The sequence below is a fragment of the Diplotaxodon limnothrissa genome, linkage group LG8 (genome assembly GCF_057381915.1).
Source record: "Diplotaxodon limnothrissa isolate DT_005_m linkage group LG8, D_limnothrissa_male_GT1.1, whole genome shotgun sequence".
Taxonomy (NCBI): domain Eukaryota; kingdom Metazoa; phylum Chordata; class Actinopteri; order Cichliformes; family Cichlidae; genus Diplotaxodon; species Diplotaxodon limnothrissa.
In genome coordinates this window covers 3,824,671-3,849,870 of record NC_140603.1, presented here as the reverse complement: position 1 = coordinate 3,849,870, position 25,200 = coordinate 3,824,671, and the positions used below count along the sequence as shown (strand labels likewise).

At 44.8% G+C, this 25,200-nt stretch overlaps 1 protein-coding gene across 1 annotated transcript in view; it reads right to left on the bottom strand.

The window, feature by feature from the left end:
* LOC146626131 (rho GTPase-activating protein 23-like) overlaps nt 1-25,200 on the bottom strand; it is an 82,087-nt gene that overhangs the window by 8,744 nt on the left and 48,143 nt on the right. The window contains exons 5-15 of the mRNA XM_085361166.1: nt 18,875-18,953; nt 18,716-18,776; nt 16,852-18,265; nt 13,657-13,765; nt 10,700-10,739; nt 8,905-9,042; nt 7,860-8,168; nt 7,719-7,780; nt 3,585-3,712; nt 3,382-3,494; nt 1,230-1,382 (exon numbers count right to left, since the gene is read on the bottom strand). Of these exons, the coding sequence (XP_085217292.1) occupies nt 1,230-1,382; nt 3,382-3,494; nt 3,585-3,712; nt 7,719-7,780; nt 7,860-8,168; nt 8,905-9,042; nt 10,700-10,739; nt 13,657-13,765; nt 16,852-18,265; nt 18,716-18,776; nt 18,875-18,953 (2,606 nt within the window). The remainder of the gene's footprint in view (nt 1-1,229; nt 1,383-3,381; nt 3,495-3,584; nt 3,713-7,718; nt 7,781-7,859; nt 8,169-8,904; nt 9,043-10,699; nt 10,740-13,656; nt 13,766-16,851; nt 18,266-18,715; nt 18,777-18,874; nt 18,954-25,200) is intronic.

Sequence of the window (25,200 nt, the reverse complement as noted above, 5' to 3'; positions counted from 1 at the left end):
GACATCTGGGGCCAGAGCTGAAACTGTTCTGGGCCAGCACAGGACCACCAGTGTGTCTGCAACTGGCCTTGTGCTGGCCCATGTGTGGGCCACCTCTGGCAAAACATATCTGGGCCAGCAAAGCGCCGTCATTCTTTGCGGTATGTGGGCCATGTGTGCACACACTGTGTGGGCCAGATCTGGGCCATACCAATTTCGCTATGTGGGAATTACCTAATCTATCAAAATTACACATAAAATCTGTTTCAAATATGGCATAGAAAAACTTCTTTTCTATTCTATTGGCGGCAATCTGTTCTTTAGGTCATCCCAAAAAGGTATTCTTTTCATCGGGACGTAGCGTTTTCAGGGGACGAAATGTTTTGTCACTCATCCAGCTGACTTCTTCAGTCTCAGCTGACCACAGCTTTGCCTAACCTTTAAGCAGTACCTTTGCACAGTGACTGAAACTAGCACCGCTGGCGAACAATGGGCTGTGAGGCCAGTTCCTTGATCATTAATATGCAAATTGTCATGGTCATTGATCAACAACCACTGATCAAAGACCATTGATCAATGGCTATTGATCAGTGGCCATAAGCATAATTTACAAAAAGTTGGGGAATGGCTGCAATCACAGCATTGTAAGATGGCAAAGGTTTACCCTTTAGATCACCTCCTCAATTCAGAGATGGTCTTTCCTCTCTGGTGAACTTGATGTGTTGGTCCACAGAGTTTGTTCACGGTGCTGATCACATTAACTCGGTGGACCAACACATCAAGTTCACCAGGAAGGATATGAAAAATGACAAGTAGCATGATCATTGATCAGAATTTAACAATTTTTCATTTAGGACTTGGTAGGTTTGGATAACTTTTTCCCCTAATAAGTTAAAATAAATGTCCTTGGGTTATCTTTGTCTAATATTAAAATTAATTTGATGATTTGAAATAATTAAGAGTTAGAAAAAAAGGTGCTGCAGTTACTCAAAGGGAAGACAAAAGAAATAACTTCAGCTCCTGTCATTATAGATTATAATCAGCTCCTTAGATTATAGTCTTTAGTGGTATGTACTTTCAGTCTGACCTGCCACAGTCAGACTTTATCTTTATTGTGTTAAAAATTTCCTCTATAGTTTTCTAATAATTTAATCTGTTTCAGATGTAAAATTTTGAACATTTAAAAAACTCATCATGATGTAACATTAGTTGCTGTAGTCTGCTAAGCAAAGCAGGGCTCGTTTCCATACCTCTTCAGCAGTGTTCAAGTCCATGCCCTTGTTGAGATGCTCCTGCAAGTTAGACACCATGGCATTGTTGCCTGGTACACGGTATATACCAGTGTACTCCAGACCAGTTGCCTCTACAACACCACAACACATCTCCACTATTAGAGGAACAAACTGATAAGAGAAAGCAAGGGAGACAAAAGAGGGAAAAATAGACAATAAAAAAACTATTTCAACAAACAGATTTTCACCTACAACCTCAGCATCACATGACAATCACACTCCGTCTGAACATATACGTCATTTGAAATAAGTTATTTCTGGAACAGTTGCTTTAGTGGCTTGTCTTTGTCTGTTCCATTGATCTTTTTGGGAAAAGTGGGGACCTTGGACAATAAGATGGACAAGATTGGCGAGCAAATTAAGAGAATGACAAAATACCGTGTTCTGTGCTCTAACAGTGCCTTCACAGGGTCCAGTTTCAGCTCAACAACTGAGCTGCCTTTTTGATTATTTTATTTAACTGGAATTATTAAACAAAAGGAAACGTTTTCAAGCATAGCAGAAATCCAAAAATGGAGCAGAAAATAAAGTCAATAAATCCAAATAGAAGACACACCAAAAAGGTGAAAAGGTGAAACTCTAAACCAGAAGTAAACTAAGAAACAAACTGAAAATGAATAAAGAGAACTTAAATGACCAAACAAACATACATACTTGGTAAAAGCACCTGACACTATTACTCACAGACACCTCATCAGAAATACTCTCAGCAGAAGACAATACAATAACACATGGGTCATCAAATGGTAATGTCTCTTGCTTGCTTCCCTATGTGAAGGCTGTCTCTGGAAAGGACCCCTTCAAAGTCAGTGTGGATTTAATATGTGCTTGTATACCAGTAGACTTACCTTTGTCCCAGCCATCACCCTGCTCTGCGGCCCTTCAGTCAGTTCACTCTAGCTTAGATTTCTACTTGTTAACAAACTCTGCTAACTTTGTTTCCTTGTATCATCTTTAGGAGGCTTTTTCCCCTCAGAGAGCCCAGGTGGTGGAGCACACCACTCCACCATCTTGCTACCAAATAAGAATGAGTGCTTTAACAAGTAACAGTATGGCGCAGATTATTTGCTCTCAAAATGAATTGCCTTTCACAGTTTACATCTCTCAGAAGCATCAGAGAGTCACTATCACACCGCCATCTTTGTCCGTTCCTCTCAGTCCACAGAGAGAGCCTCGTCTCAGCTGGAATCCTTCTCCAGTCAACTGGAAAAAGGCTGAGATTTTTTACTAACACAATGATCTCTAGAATTCAAACAGCTGAGCTGAAAACATTACTTCAACAGCACAGCGGCACTTGAAAGCAGGGCACTTTTAAGGAGTGTTCTTTCTCCTTATACAATCTTTTGATTTCTGCTAAGCTCCTCGATGATGACTCCTTTGAAGTGTTAACAGACTCACGGGCTGAGTAGGGTTTTTACCTCTACTCAGCCCGTGAGTAAGAATGAAGTGTCTACAAAGACACTTCATAGCCAAACAACTAAATACTCCATTGGAACCTCTGTCCAAACTTTTCCAAGTCTCCGTCTTAAATGGTCACCATCTTGCCTGTATCACCATTGCTCTGGACACTAGAAATCTTAGAGTACATCCAAGTCTACATCTCTGATGCACCTAACACACTGATGGTATTTGGACCCTCTTGGTTTTTTTCAGAGAACTTGACCTCTGACCTTCAGTCCAAAGTCACTGAGATTAAAACTTGTCCGAGATTTTTAGTAGATATACCTGTGGTATCAGTTTGAAATCCTAGGTGAATGCTTTCTCGAGTTATCGCATTCGTAAGATTTTCAGAAAACTTGAATACATCAATTTCAGTAAAATACCTATCATACTTTCCAATGAGCTACACGGCTTTGTTTTACTTAAAATCTCATTAGAAACCTATTTTATTGTACATTATTTTAAAACAAACTTTTTTTCCCTGCTAACTTGTTTTAACCACTTACAGAAACAATAAAGTTCACCAAAGAAAAAACTGATTTACAATAGACCCAAGGCAAAAAATACATTTATAGGTCTGCTCCACTTTAACTTGACAGTTTGATTTTGGGATTATTTAATGATTCTGCTTGTAGCCAAGCAGTTTTTTTTACTATGAATTTTGACTTACCTTATGGTTGACAGCAGGCTGACAGTCCTCGAGACGTACACCAAAAGCCTTTGGAACACCTGTCTTCTTGGCCTTCTTCATGATGTTGATGCTCCACAGTGCCTTATTATCATCTGACTCACACAGATGCAGATAAATGGATACATAATTAAGTTAAGCATTTTTGCTGCTTTGATTTGTCATATATACTGAAGAACACAAACCAGAGTCATGTTTAGACCCTCCAGATCTGGAAGCTCTGTTCACTGAAGTGTTGTCAGTTTTCGCCAGAAAGAAGGGCGGCATCATACGATGGGCTCTGGGAGAGGAGTCTAGCTTACTACCTGTCAGACTACACAAAAGAGAACAACAAAGTTAGGCAATTTTTAACCTCATCGTGTTGGTTTAGGTGTGGATGTTAGTTTAAGTGGATGTAACAAGGTTAACAGAAGTTGTTAGTTTTGATGTGTCTTCAAAAGATATTAATAAATAAAAAGGTGCAGTGGTTTTGATACACTATATTGCCAAAAGTATATATCCATATTTACAAGTATATGCACTTGAATGACATTGATTGCCAGGATAGCTGTAGCTCGGGCAGTAGAGCAGGCCATCTACTAACTGGAAGGTTGGTGGTTTGATCCCTGGCTGCCCCTAGTCTGCATGCCAAGTATCTTTAAGCAACATGTTAACCCCAATTTAATTCATAGAGTTTCTATTAGGTCAGCCCTCTTTGCAGCTATAACAGCTTCACCTCTTCTCAGAACGTTTTCCACAAAGTTTAGGAGTGTGATTTATTAGAGTTATTTGTGGCCCTTCTTGCAGAAGTGGATTTGTAAGGACACGGAGACTTGGCTTCTCTTTCTAATTCCTCCCAAAGGTGTTCTGTCGAGGTCAGTACTCTCTACAGGCCAGTCAACTTCTTCCACATCCCACTTGCTCATTTATGTCTTTATGGACCTTGCTTTTTGGACTGGTCCAGTTCCCACAAAATTGGGAGAATGAAGTTGTCATGACGTGGACACTCCAGTGGCACTTAAAGTAATGGGAAACAACTTTATCAAGTGACCAACGCATTTTGGCTTGTGGTCTTCATCAGGATCATAAAATGTCAACGTTTAAATAAAAAACAGGAAACAGAAAAAAATGTTAAAAAATCCAAGTGGACCAATTACACCTTCACATGAAGTTGTCCAAATGGTATCTGGGTGGCATGGTGGCCTGGTGGTTAGGACTGTTGCCTCACAGAAACCTCAGTTTGACTCCACCCTCTGGCAAGGGCCTTTCTATGTGGAGTTTGCGTGTTCTCCCCATGTCTCCATGGGTTCTCTCCAGGTACTCCAGCTTCCTCCCACAGTCCAAAGGCATACAATTAGTGGGGTTGCATTTATTGGTGATTCTAAATTGCCCAAAGGTGTGAATGTGAGTGCGAATGGTTGTCTGTCTCTCTGTGTTAACCCTGCATCAGACTGGCAGTCTGTACAGGGTGTACCTTGCCTCTCACCCTGTGGTAGCTTGGATAGGCTCCAGTCCTCTGCAAAGTGTAAGAGAATGGATGGATAGTCATGTGGCACTGAGAGTTCCTTTCACTGAAAAACAACCCCACACCATATTCCCCCCTCCACCAGTCAGATAAGTACCATTCCCCTGGCAACCACCAGACTCCTTCATCAGATTGCCAAACAGACAAGTATGATTCTTCACTCCAGAGAACACGTCTCCATTGCTCTAATGTCCAGTGCCGGCGTGCTTTACACTACTGCATTTGATGCTTTGGATTGCACAGTGATCGAATTCTTGGATGCAGCTGCTCAGCCATGGAAACCCATTCTATGAAGCTCTCTACACACTACTCGTGATCAAATCAGCAAGGCCAAATGAAGTTTAGAGAAAGTTGGCACCCTCTATGCACTATGTGCCATCTGCTGACCCTGCTCAGCGATTTTACATGGCCTACCACTCTGTGGCAGAGTTGACGTCTTTGTTATGAAACCAATAACAGTTAACTGTTGCACAAATGGCATTCTATCATGGTACCATGCAGGAATTCACTGTGCCCCTGAGAGTGATCCTGTCATGGTCTGGCAGTCCTCGCCGGTTAACCTGCCTGTGTGTTATGTTTTTTCTATCTTCATTGTCAAGGCTCCCCTCCCGGTTCCCTCCTTTATGTGTACAGTGGGGCAAAAAAGTATTTAGTCAGCCACCGATTGTGCAAGTTCCCCCACCTAAAATGATGACAGAGGTCAGTAATTTGCACCAGAGGTACACTTCAACTGTGAGAGACAGAATGTGAAAAAAAAATCCATGAATGCACATGGTAGGATTTGTAAAGAATTTATTGGTAAATCAGGGTGGAAAATAAGTATTTGGTCACCTCAAACAAGGAAAATCTCTGGCTCTCACAGACCTGTAACGTCTTCTGTAAGAAGCTTTTCTGTCCCCCACTCGTTACCTGTATGAATGGCACCTGTTTGAACTCATCATCTGTATAAAAGACACCTGTCCACAGCCTCAAACAGTCAGACTCCAAACTCCGCCATGGCCAAGACCAAAGAGCTTTCGAAGGACACCAGGAAAAGTATTGTAGACCTGCACCAGACTGGGAAGAGTGAATCTACAATAGGCAAGCAGCTTGGTGTGAAAAAATCAACTGTGGGAGCAATCATCAGAAAATGGAAGACATACAAGACCACTGATAATCTCCCTCGATCTGGGGCTCCACGCAAGATCTCATCCCGTGGGGTCAAAATGATCATGAGAACGGTGAGCAAAGATCCCAGAACCACACGGGGGGACCTGGTGAATGACCTGCAGAGAGCTGGGACCAAAGTAACAAAGGTCACCATCAGTAACACACTACAACGGCAGGGAATCAAATCCCGCAGTGCCAGACGTGTTCCGCTGCTGAAGCCAGTGCATGTCCAGGCCCGTCTGAAGTTTGCCAGAGAGCACATGGATGATACAGCAGAGGATTGGGAGAATGTCATGTGGTCAGATGAAACCAAAGTAGAACTTTTTGGTATAAACTCAACTCGTCGTGTTTGGAGGAAGAAGAATACTGAGTTGCATCCCAAGAACACCATACCTACTGTGAAGCATGGGGGTGGAAACATCATGCTATGGGGCTGTTTTTCTGCCAAGGGGACAGGACGACTGATCCGTGTTAAGGACAGAATGAATGGGGCCATGTATCGTGAGATTTTGAGCCAAAACCTCCTTCCATCAGTGAGAACTTTGAAGATGAAACGAGGCTGGGTCTTCCAACATGACAATGATCCAAAACACACCGCCCGGGCAACAAAGGAGTGGCTCCGTAAGAAGCATTTGAAAGTCCTGGAGTGGCCTAGCCAGTCTCCAGACCTCAACCCCATAGAAAATCTGTGGCGGGAGTTGAAAGTCCGTGTTGCTCGGCGACAGCCCCAAAACATCACTGCTCTCGAGAAGATCTGCATGGAGGAATGGGCCAAAATACCAGCTACTGTGTGTGCAAACCTGGTAAAGACCTATAGTAAACGTTTGACCTCTGTTATTGCCAACAAAGGTTATGTTACAAAGTATTGAGTTGTATTTTTGTTATTGACCAAATACTTATTTTCCACCCTGATTTACGAATAAATTCTTTACAAATCCTACCATGTGGATTCATGGATTTTTTTTCACATTCTGTCTCTCACAGTTGAAGTGTACCTCTGGTGCAAATTACTGACCTCTGTCATCATTTTAGGTGGGGGAACTTGCACAATCGGTGGCGACTAAATACTTTTTTGCCCCACTGTATTTGTTTTTGAGTGTGTGCGTGTGTTTCCAGAGTGGCGGTTTACGCGCATCATCAGGCCGGAAGGTTATATATACGAAGAGCTGGAGTTTTCACCATTCACGCAATGGTCCACGAGCACTGTGTGGGAGTCAGAAGCACCACAACGGAAGACATGTGTTTTGGAAATTGTCACATTACTATCACTATTCAACTATCTTCACTATAAATAAACTCACTCTCTATTTTGGAAAGTCCTGCATTTGGGTCCCGTTCTTGGCCTGAACCTGACGGACCCATTCTTTCATTCTTTGTAGAAGCAGCCTACATGCCTGTGTACTTGATTTTATACACCTGTGGCCATGGAAGTGATTGGAACACCTGAATTCAATGATTTGGATGGATGAGTGAATACTTTTGGCAATATTTTGGGAAATGTTCTGTATATTCCAAATTCTTTTCATGATGACTACAGTTTTATTTGTAATTTGGGGAAATTGCAGTTTAAAGTATGATTTGTGGCAATCTTCAAGCCCAGAATTACAGTGACTTCTAATTACTGTAAGGCGCAGACTTTTTACTTAATATAATTATTCATCCTGACCTGTGTTTCTTGTAGTCATTCAGCTTCTTGTTGATGAGAGCCTGTCTTGAGAAACCAATCTCCTATAAAGAATGAAAGCCACAAATTAGTTTGGTGTATGTGTTTGTGCAGCCAGTGCAAACTAGCAAATATTATTCATACCTCGTTATCTGTTTTGCTATTCTCCCTAATAACCTTGATCCATGCCAGCATGTCATCGCTATCCTCGGCCTGAAGCAGGTACTCGCAGAAATCCTGCGTGGTCAACCTCAAGGTGTGTTTCCGCTTGGTTTCACTGTAGGCAATGTCAATCAAGCAACAGCGGATGCTGATTGGACAATGTTCAACCTGACCGGGTCCTGCTCCTGCCCCGTGAATCACTGCATCTCGCTTGTCTTTGTAAAGGAAGAGTGAATGGGAGCGGAGAACGGAGAAGGCGCGTCTCCACGGTCGCATACTCCCACCAACTTTCTGTCATGAAGAAAGATGAAGAGAAGGCATAACCTTAAAAAAATGTACCGTTTAGCAACTGAAACTACCTGATTGGCTCGCTGAAACTCATTTCTTCACATGACACTGGAAGGTGTATGTCATATTTTAAAGAACTTAAACATTTAGCCAGAGTTCTTTGCCTGATGCTGGTTTGGCAACATAAAGATGACCTATACAGTATTGTACAGAGTTTTGTTTTGATGCTGTGTCTGATAGGTGTATTAATATATTTATTATCACAGGCAAATACCAAATCAGGATGCACCGTTCAACAGCAAATCTCACAATACAATTATGCTTACTTGAGGGTATATGGAAATTTGCCCAACCAACTTGAAGGAGGCATTTGAAGAGGTGTGTGTGTGTGTGTGTCTGTGTGTGTGTGTTGGTCCATTTGGTGTAAATTTAGTTTGCGTTGTTTTCAAAACTTATTCCTGGTGGGTGTTGTTGGTCTTTTCCAGGGCCGATAACGTTTATGTGTTTTGTGGAAAGACTTTCTAGGTGTAGCCAGGAGGCAGGTGTTTTCTTTGGTGATCTCAGAAACCCCTCTCTCCTTTTCAGCAAACACTAAGTGGAAAGTCGGAATAAGTGTCCTTACATAAGAGCTGGCCATCTCTTTTTAGTTTGCTAACACCTGGACACGGACAAGCATTAGAAAAGACATCCTGCATAAATGCAGACACAGTGGGGTTTTTTCTTCTTCTTTTATTTTTACCTTTCCCTTCTCTGTCAGAATCTGTTTGTAGTGCAGCCAGCCCTCCTTGTGAACATCACTGAAGGTGATGATACCCAGCTCAGAGGTGGAGTGGCGCTTGGATCGGGCGTCCTCTTGGGCTTGCAGACTTTCCAAAGACTGAAACGCATTGTGGAAGTATTATGTTTCGATCTAACAAGACTGGTCCATCTTCAAAAAGCAGGACGTGGAGACTTGCACTCAGTCTGGCCTTTTCTACATTAAGTGCTGTGTGGAGAATTTGACAGTGACAGAAAAACTATCTGGGTTTTTCCTAACCAAAAACCTTGGATGATGAGTGAAGTGCAGGCTCTGATAAGAACTCTTAACTTTGCCTTCAAGCTTAGGGACAGTTCTCTGTGCAGCACTGCCAGAGCCGAACTGAGTAGAGACATCAAACAAGCCAAGGAGGCCTACAGGAGGATACAGGACTTCCTCACTTATAATAACCTCTAGCATCCAAGCCCTCACCAACTACAAAGGCCAGAGCCCCCAACCCGTAACAGCGGCCACAAACTCACAAAGGAGCTCAACACCTTCTTCACTCGGTTTCTTTGCCCCCCCCACCTCGCGGCTCATGCCACTGTTCCCACCTGTCTGAGAGCCCCCATCATCACTCACATCCAAAGACTGGTATAGACAGCCTTATTGACTACAGGCCTATAGCCCTCATGTCTGTATTCATGAAGTGTGTTGAGTGGATAGTGTCACAGCACATCAAAAACTCTCTACTCCCCTCCCTCAACCCCCAACAGTTTGCTTACAGAGCAAATCAGTCCACAGAGGATGCCATCACCATCACCCTTCACAGAGCACTGAGCCATCTGGAGAACATGAAGAGCTATGTGTGCATGCTCTTCATGGGCTATAGCTCAGCATTCAACACCATAATCCTAGACATCCTCACCACCAAACGGAACCATCTTCAGATCCCCCCCTGCCACCTGCTCCTGGATCAAAGACTTCCTCACCAACCAGCCTCAATAACTCCATTTCTGGGAACCCACATCTCTGCTGATCTCACCTGGACTCACAACACCAACACCCCGGTAAAGAAGGCCCAGCAGTGGCTGCACTTCCTCTGTGTCTTGAGGAAGAATAATCTGGACCAGAAGCTGCTGTTGGCCTTCTACTGCTCGTCAGTGGAGAGTGTGCTTTCCTACTGCCTGGGTGTTTGGCACGCAGGGGTTGCCTACCCTCGGCCATTGCCAGATCCTCCTGTCTCAGGAAAACCAGAGCCATTGCACCCCGCTCACCACCTGATTGACCCGCTTCCCTCTGGTTGGCACCACAGGTCAATCAGGTCCAACACCTTCAGTCTAACAAACAGCTTCTTCCCCTGGGCCATTTGGACTGTTGACAAACCCCCACATCCCACTCTGCCCACTCACCTCACTAATCTGAGCCATGGTCTGAGTAACTCCCACCACAGACTCTACTCAGACCAAGTATTTAATTTTCTTTGCACTATTTCCAAGCACTTTGCAACTTTGTGTGCCTTTTTCTTATTTTTGTACATATCCCTCTTGATTGTATATATTTCTCCTGTTTGCTATTTATTCCTGTTGCTATTTATATTTTACTCCGGCACAGTTGGTGTGGAGCACCCACAATTTTGTTGTACATGTACAATAAAAAATAAAGAGCTATTCTATTCTATTCTTATGGAACTTACAAAGACAGTGGTTACTGGGTTCCTGTAAACATCAATGAACTAAATATAGAAAACACATATGACAATATCCAGGTCAAGAATTTAGAAATGAGAGTGACTCACCCCATCCGTGAAAAAGCTCTTGACCCTTTTTGGTAGTTTACTGTGGAGCAGACAGCAAACGAGTTACAGATATAGACGGTATATTGCAATAAAATTCAAGTTTTTAAAGTTTTATTGATTACTCTGTATTATTTGGTTAAACTAGAAGATTAACTTTTTTCACAGTACGTCAGGCATGAATGTTTGCATGTTTGCACTTCATTACTCATTCCTTTGAGCCTTTCTGATTTCACTATTGTGTCAGAATCACTGGATTCATGATGTTCCGTAAAAATTTTGAATCAGCTTAGACCAATGAGCAAAATTACCTGCACAGAAAAAGTTGTTCAGATCCTTACATGCATATGAAACTGACTGACATTCCATTCTTAAGCCATAACGTTTAATATAATGTCAGCACCATTTGTAGCTATGACAGCTTGAACTTTTTAGGGAAAGCTTTCCACAAATTTTAGGAGTGCATTAATGGGAATCTGTGACCATTCCTCCAGAAGTGCATTTGTGATGTCAAACAGTGATCAAAGGAGCTTGCAAAGAAAAGCATCTGGACTTCTTTAAGTTACTTGAAGACCGAGAAGCTTCTTCAGTTCTAAGTTCAAATGGTGGAGAGTCCCAGATATACAGTGGGGCAAAAAAGTATTTAGTCAGCCACCGATTGTGCAAGTTCCCCCACCTAAAATGATGACAGAGGTCAGTAATTTGCACCAGAGGTACACTTCAACTGTGAGAGACAGAATGTGAAAAAAAAAATCCATGAATTCACATGGTAGGATTTGTAAAGAATTTATTCGTAAATCAGGGTGGAAAATAAGTATTTGGTCAATAACAAAAATACAACTCAGTACTTTGTAACATAACCTTTGTTGGCAATAACAGAGGTCAAACGTTTACTATAGGTCTTTACCAGGTTTGCACACACAGTAGCTGGTATTTTGGCCCATTCCTCCATGCAGATCTTCTCGAGAGCAGTGATGTTTTGGGGCTGTCGCCGAGCAACACGGACTTTCAACTCCCGCCATAGATTTTCTATGGGGTTGAGGTCTGGAGACTGGCTAGGCCACTCCAGGACTTTCAAATGCTTCTTACGGAGCCACTCCTTTGTTGCCCGGGCGGTGTGTTTTGGATCATTGTCATGTTGGAAGACCCAGCCTCGTTTCATCTTCAAAGTTCTCACTGATGGAAGGAGGTTTTGGCTCAAAATCTCACGATACATGGCCCCATTCATTCTGTCCTTAACACGGATCAGTCGTCCTGTCCCCTTGGCAGAAAAACAGCCCCATAGCATGATGTTTCCACCCCCATGCTTCACAGTAGGTATGGTGTTCTTGGGATGCAACTCAGTATTCTTCTTCCTCCAAACACGACGAGTTGAGTTTATACCAAAAAGTTCTACTTTGGTTTCATCTGACCACATGACATTCTCCCAATCCTCTGCTGTATCATCCATGTGCTCTCTGGCAAACTTCAGACGGGCCTGGACATGCACTGGCTTCAGCAGCGGAACACGTCTGGCACTGCGGGATTTGATTCCCTGCCGTTGTAGTGTGTTACTGATGGTGACCTTTGTTACTTTGGTCCCAGCTCTCTGCAGGTCATTCACCAGGTCCCCCCGTGTGGTTCTGGGATCTTTGCTCACCGTTCTCATAATCATTTTGACCCCACGGGATGAGATCTTGCGTGGAGCCCCAGATCGAGGGAGATTATCAGTGGTCTTGTATGTCTTCCATTTTCTGATGATTGCTCCCACAGTTGATTTTTTCACACCAAGCTGCTTGCCTATTGTAGATTCACTCTTTCCAGTCTGGTGCAGGTCTACAATACTTTTCCTGGTGTCCTTCGAAAGCTCTTTGGTCTTGGCCATGGCGGAGTTTGGAGTCTGACTGTTTGAGGCTGTGGACAGGTGTCTTTTATACAGATGATGAGTTCAAACAGGTGCCATTCATACAGGTAACGAGTGGGGGACAGAAAAGCTTCTTACAGAAGACGTTACAGGTCTGTGAGAGCCAGAGATTTTCCTTGTTTGAGGTGACCAAATACTTATTTTCCACCCTGATTTACCAATAAATTCTTTACAAATCCTACCATGTGGATTCATGGATTTTTTTTTCACATTCTGTCTCTCACAGTTGAAGTGTACCTCTGGTGCAAATTACTGACCTCTGTCATCATTTTAGGTGGGGGAACTTGCACAATCGGTGGCTGACTAAATACTTTTTTGCCCCACTGTAAACCTAGTGGGAGTTTCCCCCCACAGAGGGACAAAAGGACCCCCTGTTGATCCTCTAATCGCCTGAGCCAAGGTGTGAAACTGGGTGTGGGTCCCAATCAGCCAGAGTTTCGGGTGTGTTCATTGTGAAACCTGGCCCCACCTTATCATGCGAATTCCTGAGGTCAGATGGCCCAGGATGTGAGTGGGCGTTAAGGCGTCTGGGAAGGGATCTCAAAACTGGATTATAGATGGCAGAGAGTTGGTGTCGTAAACCCCCGCCTCTGTTCAAAGATGGTCGCTCACAGTGGACATATGTCCACTGTGAGCGACCACAGGGAGCACTGAGTCCAGACTACATATCTGAACTAATTGTTAAGTACACTGCTGTTCGCTGTCTTAACTCATAAGCTCAAAATCTATTAGTTGTCCCTTGTACAAGACTTAAGCCAGTCTGTGGCACCAGGGCTCATTCCAGCTCTGTTAAAAAGTTAACTTCTGTTGACGTACTTTTGTTATTTATGTTATTATTTATTTCTCTATGACATCAGTTGTGTTCTAATTGTTGTACAATTTGACTTTTACTCTGTAAAAACCACTTTAACCTCCTGACCTGGACATTCATTTATGTCCTATGTAGTGGACACACAAATCACAAAAAAAGTTCAACTGAGTCTCTGAGGTGGAAAATGGCCTCATATCTGGAATGACACAAAGCCATCAAATTTCATTTCCAGGATTCTCGACTTACGAGAAGACAGGGCTTTCTTCCCTGAAGGTGTTGAGACCTTCATCACAGGACCTGGATCTCTCAGTGGTGATGGCGAGTAGGTAAGAGGATCGTCGATTTTTAATACTACCTGTAAATACGCAAAGTAAGTCAGAGAGAAAAAGAGGAGAAGGAGACAGAAGCCGAGGTTACAACAAAAAAGCCAACAATTGACTGAGACACTGGTCGATGGGTTAATGAGTAAACATAAAATATATAGTGTGGAGTAAAAAAATAGTTTTTATACTTTGCTTTCACATAGCATGGGATTTTAGCCTGCCATGCTAACAAGGTCGTATGCTAAAACACTGCTTTAGATGTGCAATCTTATTAGACAGAAAGTATGTTCTTCTATAAAGAAGCATGAAGTTGAATACAAAAAACTGGAACTTACTATTATAGTCACGTATAGTCACTTTTGGAAAGCAGTAGATGACCTGTTCAGTAACTTTTTTTTTCTTGCTCTCCTACTGAGCCTGAGATCTGGACTCAGTGATGTCTTGTGAAATGTACCTGAAACTCATCTAGAACTCTTTTTAGGCTCGCTTTTGTGTAATTTTTGTTTTGATTTGTTTCTTTAAACATTTTTGATGTGAAGCACTTTGTGATATTTATCTCGTTCTTAACATTACTTAAGAGTCTAATCTAGAAACATTTTTCACAAGAAGCTAGACTTGTTACACATTGTGACAAACACTTGTGACACAATAATAAAGTGACCATTACTACTGGATTAGATAATTATTTGCAACAATATGGATACAAAGTGTCTTCACCTCTTCCAGCTGACACACTTTATCACACAGCACTGCTGCAGACAGACAGGCACTCTCCTCCCCTGAGTAGCAGCTGAACTCATGAACAGGAGTTGATGTGCGCATCACTGAATAACACTTAATGGGTCAGTAAAGCTCCTGTTGTAACAACAGTGAGTCATAAATAGAATCACTAAATGTCAGCCTGGTCAGCACACACAGCAAACATAGGTTTTTAATAATTATCAATTATTCACTAGCCATGTTAGCTGTCTTTTAAATTTCATCAAAGTAGCAGCTAGTTGCTATGGCTAATAATAAAATGTTATTTGTTCCAGTGAATCTATATGCATGACAATATTGACAAACAACGTGGTATTAGGGAGACTTTCCTGATTCCAACATTTTGTTTGGGCTTTTTTGTTTGCTGCCAGGAGGATCTTAAAACAGTATTTGTTGGTAAAAAAAAAGAAAAAGAAAAAAAAATGTATATTTGAGTTAAGCAGCAAACTGTTCAAATTCAGCCTCATTATTAGGTATGTTCAGTTTAAGATGGTTTATGGTCAGGCAATTTTTTTGTGTAGGCTGTAAGGTAGGAAAACTGGAAAATCACCCATGGAAGCTATTTTTTTTTTTAAATTCTTATTGTTGAGTCATGAACACGACCTTAACTGAGGCAAGCGAGGCCTTTTTGAATTAACATGGTGGTCTGTTGCAAACGTCATAGATTGCTTAGAGTCAGACCTACTTTTTAGCTGTTGTTTTTTTGTGTCTTCTTGTTTCAGCCAAAGTTACCATCTGTTATGATTCGGCACCTCTGATACAGCGCATCTATGCAGCAGTGCATTCAGGACTGGTCAGCGCTTTGTTTTTTCAAACTTGTGAAGCCAGACGAGCCAACAGCACCGGAGGGCTACGCAATCTTCAGAGCCAGGTATAATGCACAGGAGCGTGGCAAGATCCACGGAAGAATGACTTCACACAATTTAAATTATTTATTTAAATATCACATTTAAAAATGTGATATTGTGATATCATTGCTGTTGTCCCACGATACCTGTGGAATCGAGGATTGTTGTAAAACAAAAACAGTGTTGAGTAAAACTAGACCCCGAAAGAGGAGATACTAGCAGCTGGTGATGTGCAACCTAAATGTAAACACGACTCTTGTGTTTGCTAGTTGCACTCCATACGATAGGAAGAGCAGATGATGGATGAAAGCTACTGATGCTGATGGGCTTTAGGCAGCTGGTTAAAAGCTCGACCATGATTTAACATCACAAAAACCATTTTTCAGTTTCAATTTTGTGACAATTATGTGACAATATTGTGGCTCCTGTAAAGCCTGAAAAGGTAAGAGGTTAAGTTACTTCACTTATTATTGAATTTAACTGTAAAGCAGTTATTTTATATTTTTACTTCGTTTTTCAGGGGGAACAACCAACCAACCAACCAACCAAACAAAAACCTACCTAAATAATTTTTAGGCCTACATTTGATTTATGCCTTGCCACTAGGTGTAATACTGCTGCTGCTGACACCATGGTTAAATAGATTAGGCAGTGTGTAACTCAATAAAAAAGGGTGGAAAAAATGCCCTGTATTTATTTATCGTGGCTCAAGAGTTGGGAGTTCGTCTTGTAATCGGAAGGTTGCCGGTTCGAGCCCCGGCTTGGACATTCTCGGTCTTTGTGTCCTTGGGCAAGACACTTCACCCGTTGCCTACTGGTGGTGGTCAGAGGGCCCGGTGGCGCCAGTGTCCGGCAGCCTCGCCTCTGTCAGTGCGCCCCAGGGTGGCTGTGGCTACAATGTAGCTGCCATCACCAGTGTGTGAATGTGTGGATGACTGGATATGTAAAGCACTTTGGGGTCCTTAGGGACTAGAAAAGCGCTATATAAATACAGGCCATTTACCATTTTACCATTTACTCACACATATAAATGTGACCTGGTGCTCCATGCTGCAAACGTCAGTGAAACATTGTTGGTTTTTTTGGGTTTTTTTACTATATTGACAAAAATACTTTTACTGCAACTTTTCTTGAAATATTGTGATATAATTTTGATAAATGGTAAAAAGACTGGCACTCACAGTGCTTTTGAGACAATGCTGCTGAGCTATTTGCCTAGCTGACAGGATCTTAAAGATTATTTGTGCCTTCAGTGGCATTTTTTGTAAGTTTTGTGAACTAACCCTCAAGTTTTAGTTTTGGATCAAATATTAAAGATCTCTTTGATATATTTTATTTCTCTCCATCTGTCAGCAGACTAGACAAGAAATGTTGAGAATAATGAATAATGACATAAAATAGCACTTTTAACATTGTTGTAAATATCCAATTTAAAAGCATTCATTATAACCTTTAAATTTGTTACAATCTGACACCGTATAACTATGCAAGTTTGAGGAAAGGTTACTAACCTATGAAGGGAATAGAGGATAAGGAATCAAATACATTCTGTGCCAGGTTGCCGCTGGACCTGCGGTTGGGAATAGTCTCTGCAGGAACAGGAGAGGTGCAGAGTGTCAAACCAGGCAGCTCTGTGGACTCCACAGGTGTGTTGTAGTTCGAATGTTGCAGAGTCTGAATGGGTGTATGACGACCTGGAGGCAGCTTCTGCCTTAGGACCACCTCTTGAGTCACGGATACAGGGGAGATGACTTCTCGGTGCTCCCCAAGCTCCATTATCTCCTCCTCTAATGCAGACTGAGGGGTAATGAACTTGGACCCTACATCAGTATCAGCAGGGCTGTCTCTGGTGGCAGGCCTCCAGTCAAGGTGAGGGCTGCTGTAGCCAGGCTCTCTAAAGGAGTGGGCTTGCTGAAAGACATGACCAGCTTTGTGGGAAAAAGTAGGGCTGTAGCTTTTGTAGCCCACTTGCTCTTCCTCTCTTCCTCTCCTTTTCTGGGGCTCTGCTACTTGCTGACCTGACTGTCTCTCACTGGGAGGCCCTGTAGAAGCAGTTGTGATAGATGATTTTCCTGTGCTTTGGTGCTGAGGTTCTGAGGTTCTCAGGTCTTTTTGTATGTTGAATTTTATCATGTTGGAGCTTTGTGAAGTCTGTTCAGAATGTGGACTGACCAGAGCGGAGGCTTGGGCCAGTGTTTCCATAGAACGTCCGTAGTTGTGCTCATATTCGGCATAGGCTGCCAGCAGGGTCTCTGAACAGGACTTCTTTGCTGGTCCTGATGAACTACCACAGCTGCTGAACCAACAGGAATAGTGGGCAGCAGCAGCTGCCTGGTGATGCAGGAAGGTTTCTCTTCTCCGTTGCTCTAAAGAAGCCACAGCAGTAGCTGATGGTTTGGGAGTAACTGTTAAGCCCAACCCCAGCTCAGCTAAATGATCCTGAGATATACTGCGATACTGGGGTGAGATGCATTCTGTGCCATGAATGTGGCTATAGTCTGACAGTTGCTGGTGGTAGAGGGTGCCAACATGAACATGGGCAGGAGCTTTCCGAGGTGGAGGTAGAGTTGCAGAAGCGATGGCTGCATTGTGGTTAACAAAGTGAAAGTCCAGTGCAGTAACGGCAGATGAGGACCGTCCGCGGTGTCCCCCCAATGGGGCAAATCGAACGCTTGGATCCTCAGGACTCCTAAACCAACACTCGGGGGGAGTAGAAGCAGCAGGGCGGCGGTTGTCTAATGGTGGGGTGACAGGGCTGGTTCGACACTGCCAGTTGTCAAGGGAGCTGTAAATGTTGCGGCTAGTCTGTGAGGAAGTAGAGCTGGGCTTGTTTGACGGATAGTAAGGAGGTGGTGGCTCTGGGAGGTTTCGGGCTTTACTTGAGTATGGCTCATTGCCTTTCATGTAGGCGTCCTTGGAGTATGCCTGAGGACAGCAGGGGGGAGGAGACAATGTAAAATCGAAATACAGGATGAACAGCAGGGGCAGCAAGAGGGCAGAGTGGGCAAAGTCAGTCAGGATGCACTATGCAGCACTTTTTCTGGCTTTTTGTCTGTAAATCTTTACCGTACAACCAACATTGGAACCCAGCTTGTAAAACTTCAAAGCATTTTCAACAGGTTCTTTGTTGGGTGATCTATTTTTATCTCATCCCCTTCTCTTTTAACAGAATTAATTAATTACACAGTTACCTGTGCATGCCAGCTGATAATGAAGTCCTTTCTGTCCATGCACAAACATTTGAACAGTTTCTGAATGAACTGAAGCAGAAATTTAAACCCCTGTTGTTACACTGATGGCTAGCTCACTGATGGTTACACAAGTCACAAGGGAAAAGAAGAGAAGAAGAGAATATTAAAGAAAGACTATACTCACACTTACCAACTGCAACACATCCTCATCTTTTGGCATAATAGAGAGCTCCAGAATGTTTTCACTACAAAAAAATAATAAATAATACCATAAAAATGAGTCTAATCCTTGATAAAGAATTTAGATGTAATCAATGAGATGTAAAAAAAAAAAATCTCCAACCTGTTTTGGATGAGTGCTATAACCTGAGAGTAGGTTTTCCCCAGAATGCTCTGCCCATTCACCTTCACCAGTCTGTCCCCTGGAAGACACAAAGGCACACACACTAAGAGAGGAAAGGAAAAAAAAGTTGCATGCACAGGGTGTGTGGTTGGGTTACTAAAGGACCTAAAGTGTTCCCAGAAAATATCTCCCACACTATTAGACCACCAGCAGGCTGAACCATTAACATGAGGCAGGATAGATCGTTGCTTTCATGTTGTTTAAGCAAAATTCTCAGATCAGGCAACATTGTTGCAATCTTCTGTCGTCCAGTTATGGTGAGCTCATGCCAAAGCATCAACTCCCTGTTTGTAGCTGACAGGAATGGTGCACAGTGTGGTCTTCTGCTGCTGTAGTACATCTGCTTCAAGGTTTTGCGCATTTCGAGATGCTCTTTTGCATACCTTGTTTTAACGAGTGTTTATTTGAGTTACTGCAGTCCTAACATCTCAACCCAGTCTAGCCATTCACCACTTTTTCAAACATTGGCATTAAACTCTCTAGTTGTTGTGTGGGAACAGTTTCTGATTGTCAGCCGTTCAAATTTCAGCTAATGGTCTTGGCCGTATCTGCATGCCTATGTGCTGTGTTGTTGTTTTTACGTTAGCAATCAGTTGAACAGTGGCACTTGGCAAATGTCTTAGTAAGGCAAGGCAAGGCAAGGCAAATTTATTTGTATAGCACAATTCAACAACAAGGTGATTCAAAGTGCTTTACAGAGACATTAGAAACACAAACAAATAAAAAGCATGATTTAAAATTGATTAAAACAAGCAAACAAACAAACTAACTAAACACACACATTTCACACCTGTTCGCGCGATCTGAACCCTTATCGTAAGGGGAGCTACCAGTCCTTCTGTGGACGAGCTACTTTCTATTTTAAATTCCCTGAATTTAAAATACTCTCTAGACCCAGTTGGGGAGCTACCCAGAGCTCTAATCCCACACCTGAGGAGTGCTATATAGTAGTGTGTATATAGCACTCCTCTAGTCTTACTAACCACTCAAAGGGCTTTAGACTACATTTATTTGCATCAAATAGGTAAATCTATTGGTTCTTATATACAGCGCTTTGCTGCCTTCTACCTGAGCACTCAAAGCACTCTATCCAAGATGCCTCACTCACCCATTCATACAAAAACTATATTTCTATGATTAAGTGCTTTCTATCTATATTTCACACAGAGATTGTCATGGTCCCCGTGTCTGCCCAGCCGGCCCCGCATGTCTACATGTGTTTTGTATTCTTTCTCTCCCTCTCCCTCTCTCCTCTCTGCCTGAGCGGAGCTCACTGCGGGCTCCCGCCCTTGGCCCACACACCTGTTCGCGATTAGCTGTCATTACCTGTCCACTATTTGAGGCTGGGACGCAGATCCCAGCCTCAAATAGGGATCTGCGTCCTCTCGTCGCTGGATGATTGTGCGAGACACGTTAGTGATCCTCTCAGCTCCTGTGAATCTTTGCTTAAGTGTTTTGTGACTTGTGAGAAATTTCCCTCTCCTGTGTGATAGTTTTCCTCCCCGGACCTGTGACCTTCCTGCTGTGCAAACGTGTGTGAGTTTGGGCGTGAAGACGAGAACGAGTGTGAGAGAGCTTCCCCTTGGACCTTTGGAACCCTGGATTTCCCCCCTCACTGTATATATTCTGCACTGGTGTTATAAATAAACTGTGTTTGGAAACGTCAACCTGCTCTGCGCTTGAGTCCCTGCTGTCGACCGTGACAGAATCATCCAGCCAAGAAAATGGACTCAGCAGATTCGGCAACCTCGACCCCCACTCTTGCCACACTGGCAGCGATGCTGGAGCGACATGAACAAATGTTTATTCACATTCGGGGAGAGCTCACAAACCTCACGCAGGCTGTGGCCCAGCGAACACCTCTGCCGGCAACTCCACCCGCCGCTGCTCAGAAGGCGCCAGCTCCAGCAGTAAGTGCTACATCACCTGCTCCTACACCCGTTCAATCTGACAGATTTCTTCCTACACCGAGAACTTTCACTGGAGAGATTGATAAGTGCGCTGGTTTCCTCACTCAATGTGCCCTTCAGTTTCGCCAGCAGCCGCAAGCCTTTTCTAATGATGGTGCGAAAATCGCTTATTGTCCAGTTGCTCCAGGATCGTGCTCTGACCTGGGCACAAGCTGTGCTTCACGTTAACCCTGAAATCACTTTTTCTGATTTTCTCGATAAGTTTAAAAGTGTGTTTGACAGGGAATCCAGCCGTCGCTGGCCAACACTTACTCGCGCTCAAACAAGGTAAGCGGAGCATGGCCGATTTTTCTATTGATTTTTCTACTTTGGCTGAGCAGACGAAATGGGGGAAAGAGGCTCTTAAAAGTGCATTACTTGCTAATATTAATGATGGGATAAAAAATGAACTGATGCTTCGTGAACTGCCTTCCTCCCTAGATGCTCTTATGACCCTGTGTATTTGGGTGGATGACCGAGTATGCGCACACCAGAGTGCACACACACGCTCGGGTCATGAGCCATTGGGTTTTCATGGGACCTCCACAACAGCCAGCGGGCTGCGCGACTCCGACACGTTTCCGAACCTCTTTCATTTTCCCTCTCGTGCAATCACACGGCGAGGATTTGTTTTTTTTTCGTTTACAGCGCCACTCACCCCACTAGTGCTGGATCACCCCTGGCTTGTACTCCACAACCCGCACATTGACTGGGAAAAAGGTGACATAATGGGATGGAGTGTGAATTGTCACATGAACTGCCTCCGGGCAGCCACTCCACCCGTCCCACTTCCGCCCACTAACTCACCGCTCGGCTCCCCAGACCTCTCAGCGGTTCCGTGGGTTTATCATGATTTGCAGGATGTGTTTTGTAAAGATTGTGCGCAGTCCCTTCCCCCCCACCACCCGTACGATTGCGCTTTCGATCTCCTTCCCGGAGTCCCGTTGCTGTCTAGCCGACTGTACAGCCTCTCCCAGCCTGAGAGAGATGCTATGGAACATTACATCACGGAGTCGCTTGCAGCGGGGTTGATTCGCCCCTCCTCTTCCCCTGTTGTGGCTGGTATTTTTTTGTGGACAAGAAGGATAAGTCGCTGTGCCCATGTATTGACTATTGGGGCCATAACCAGATCACTGTAAAGAACAAGTATCCTTTGCCGTTGCTTTCCTCTGCTTTTGAGCTGCTTCAGGGCATGACTGTCTTTACCAAACTAGACCTCCGCAACGCTTACCATCTGGTGCGCATCAGGGAGGGGGATGAGTGGAAGACTGCATTCAATACACACTTGGGCCTCTTTGAGTATCTCGTGATGCCTTTTGGTCTGATCAATGCTCCTGTGTTTCAAGCAATGGTTAATGATGTGCTTCGTGATTTTGTTAACTGCTGTGTTTTTGTGTACTTGGATGACATTCTGATCTTTTCTAAGACACTCACGGAGCACCAAGTTCACGTGAGGCAGGTCCTGCAACGCCTCTTGGAAAACTGGCTCTTTGTGAAGTGGGAGTAGTGCGAGTTCCACGTGACCTCGGTGGCTTTTCTGGGCTATATCATCAAGAGGGGGAACTTAAGGATTGACCCGGAGAAGGTGCGAGCGGTGGTGGAGTGGCCCACACCTCCAAATCGCCGGCAACTGCAACGCTTTTTGGGATTCGCAAACTTCCACAGACAATTCATCCGTGATTTCAACAGAATCGCTCTCCCTCTCACTAAACTCACCTCTCTGAAAGTTCCTTTTCAGTGGGATTCTGCCGCTCAGCAAGCCTTGACCCTGCTCAAAGAGAGATTCACCACTGCACCGATTCTCTGGCAACCGGACCTCACATGGCAGTTCGTTGTGGAAGTGGACGCATCGGACTCCGTGGTGGGGGCAGTCCTGTCCAAACAGGAGGACGGTAAGCTTCACCCCGTGCCTTCTATTCTTGCTGTCTTTCTCCCGCAGAATGTAACAATGACATCGGGGACCGGGAGCTCCTGGCCATCAAGCTTGCTCTGGAGGAGTGGAGACATTGGTTGGAGGGAGCAGCGCAGCCGTTCGTCATATGGACGGATCACAAAAATCTGGAATACCTTCACTCGGCCAGATGTCTCAATTCCCGGCAAGCCAGGTGGGCGCTGTGCTTTACTCGTTTTGACTTTACCATCACCTACAGGCCAGGGTCACGAAACGTGAAGCCAGACGCCCTGTCCCGGCAGTTCTCCGTCACGGGGGAGGAATCGGACCCCGGACCCGTTCTCCCGGCCACCTGTGTGATTGGAGCTGTTTCTTGGGAGATCGAGTCAATAATCCAGAAGACGCAAGAAACCGAACCAGATCCGGGAACCGGGCCGCCCGGCCGCCTCTTCGTTCCTTTAGCCGTCCGCCCTCAAATTATCCAGTGGGCTCACACCACCAGTTTTTCGTGCCATCCGGGGGTCCTCCGCACCATATCCTTCCTCCGACGCTACTTTTGGTGGCCCACCATGGCTAAGGATGCCCGGGAGTATGTATCAGCCTGTTCAACGTGTGCCCAGAACAAACTTTCCAGCCGTCCTCCACCGGGTCTTCTTCAGCCTCTTCCCACACTGGCCCATCCATGGTCGCACATCTCTCTGGATTTCATCACGGGTCTGCCGACCTCTGCAGGTAACACCACAATACTTACCATTGTTGACCATTTCTCTAAGGCTGCACACTTCGTTGCCCTCCTGAAGCGCCCCACTACCCTGGAGACGGCTCGGCTCCTCACCTCCCATGCGTTCAGGTTCCATGGGATCCCTGAGGACGTCATCTCGGACAGAGGGCCGCAGTTTACATCCCGAGTATGGAGGGAGTTCTGCTCCACGCTGGGGGCCAAGGTCAGTCTTTCTTCCGGATTCCATCCACAGAGTAACGGACAATTGGAGCGGGCCAACCAGGAGCTTGAAGCTGCCCTCCGCTGTGTCGCCTCACATAACCAATCAACCTGGAGTGAACAGCTTCCGTGGATTGAATACGCACACAACAGCCACATCTCTACCGCCACGGGCAAGTCTCCTTTTGAAGCGTCCCTGGGTTACCAGCTGCCTTTGCTGCCAGCGATCGAAGGTGAGCACACCATTCCCTCTGTGCAGGCTCACCTCCGTAGGTGCTGCCGTGCCTGGCATGCGACTCGGGCCGCTCTACTCCGCACAGCAGAACGGAACAAGGCTCTCGCTGACCGTCGGACAACAGGTATGGCTGTCTACTGGTTTTGTGCCATTACGGACCGAATCCAAGAAACTGTCACCCCAGTTTATTGGTCCTTTTCCCATAGACGCCATTGTCAATCCTGTGTCTGTCTGTCTCAAACTGCCGCGCAACATGTGGATTCATAATGTCTGTCATGTGTCCCAGGTCAAGCCGGTGCTCTCCAGCCCATTGTGCCCTCCAGCCCGTTGTGCCCTCCTTACAGGCCCCCGCCACCACCCCCGGCTCGTGGATGGCCAGCTGGTTTACAATATCATCCGCATCATGGACTCCTGACGCCGGGGTAGAGGTTTTCAGTACCTGGTGGATTGGGAGGGCTACCGGCTAGAGGAACGTTCCTGGGTGCCTCGGGCGGCTATCCTGGATAAGGATATGCTTCGGGACTTCCATCGCAGGCATCCAGGTAAGCCTGGTGGGTCGTCGGGAGGCTCCCGTTGAGGGGTGGGGTACTGTCATGGTCCCCGTGTCTGCCCAGCCGGCCCCGCAAGGCTACATGTGTTTTGTATTCTTTCTCTCCCTCTCCCTCTCTCTGCCTGGGCGGAGCTCACTGCGGGCTCCCGCCCTTGGCCCACACACCTGTTCGTGATTAGCTGTCATTACCTGTCCACTATTTGAGGCTGGGACGCAGATCCTCTCGTCGCTGGATGATTGTGTGAGACACGTTAGTGATCCTCTCAGCTCCTGTGAATCTTTGCTTAAGTGTTTTGTGACTTGTGAGTAATTTCCCTCTCCTGTGTGATAGTTTTCCTCCCCGGACTTGTGACCATCCTGCTGTGCAAACGTGTGTGATTTGGGCGTGAAGACGAGAACGAGTGTGAGAGAGCTTCCCCTTGGACCTTTGGAACCCTGGATTTCCCCCCTCACTGTATATATTCTGCACTGGTGTTATAAATAAACTGTGTTTGGAAACGTCAACCTGCTCTGTGCTTGAGTCCCTGCTATCGACCGTGACAGAGATGGATATATCAAAAAGCAACTTAAAAATATGTGGCATGCAGACTGGAGCAGGCAGGGACTGAAACACCAGCCTTCCACTCAGTAGATGACCTGCTTTGCCTCCTGAGCTACAGCCACCCAAATTTGGTAACTTTTGAACCCATTTATTCATTGAT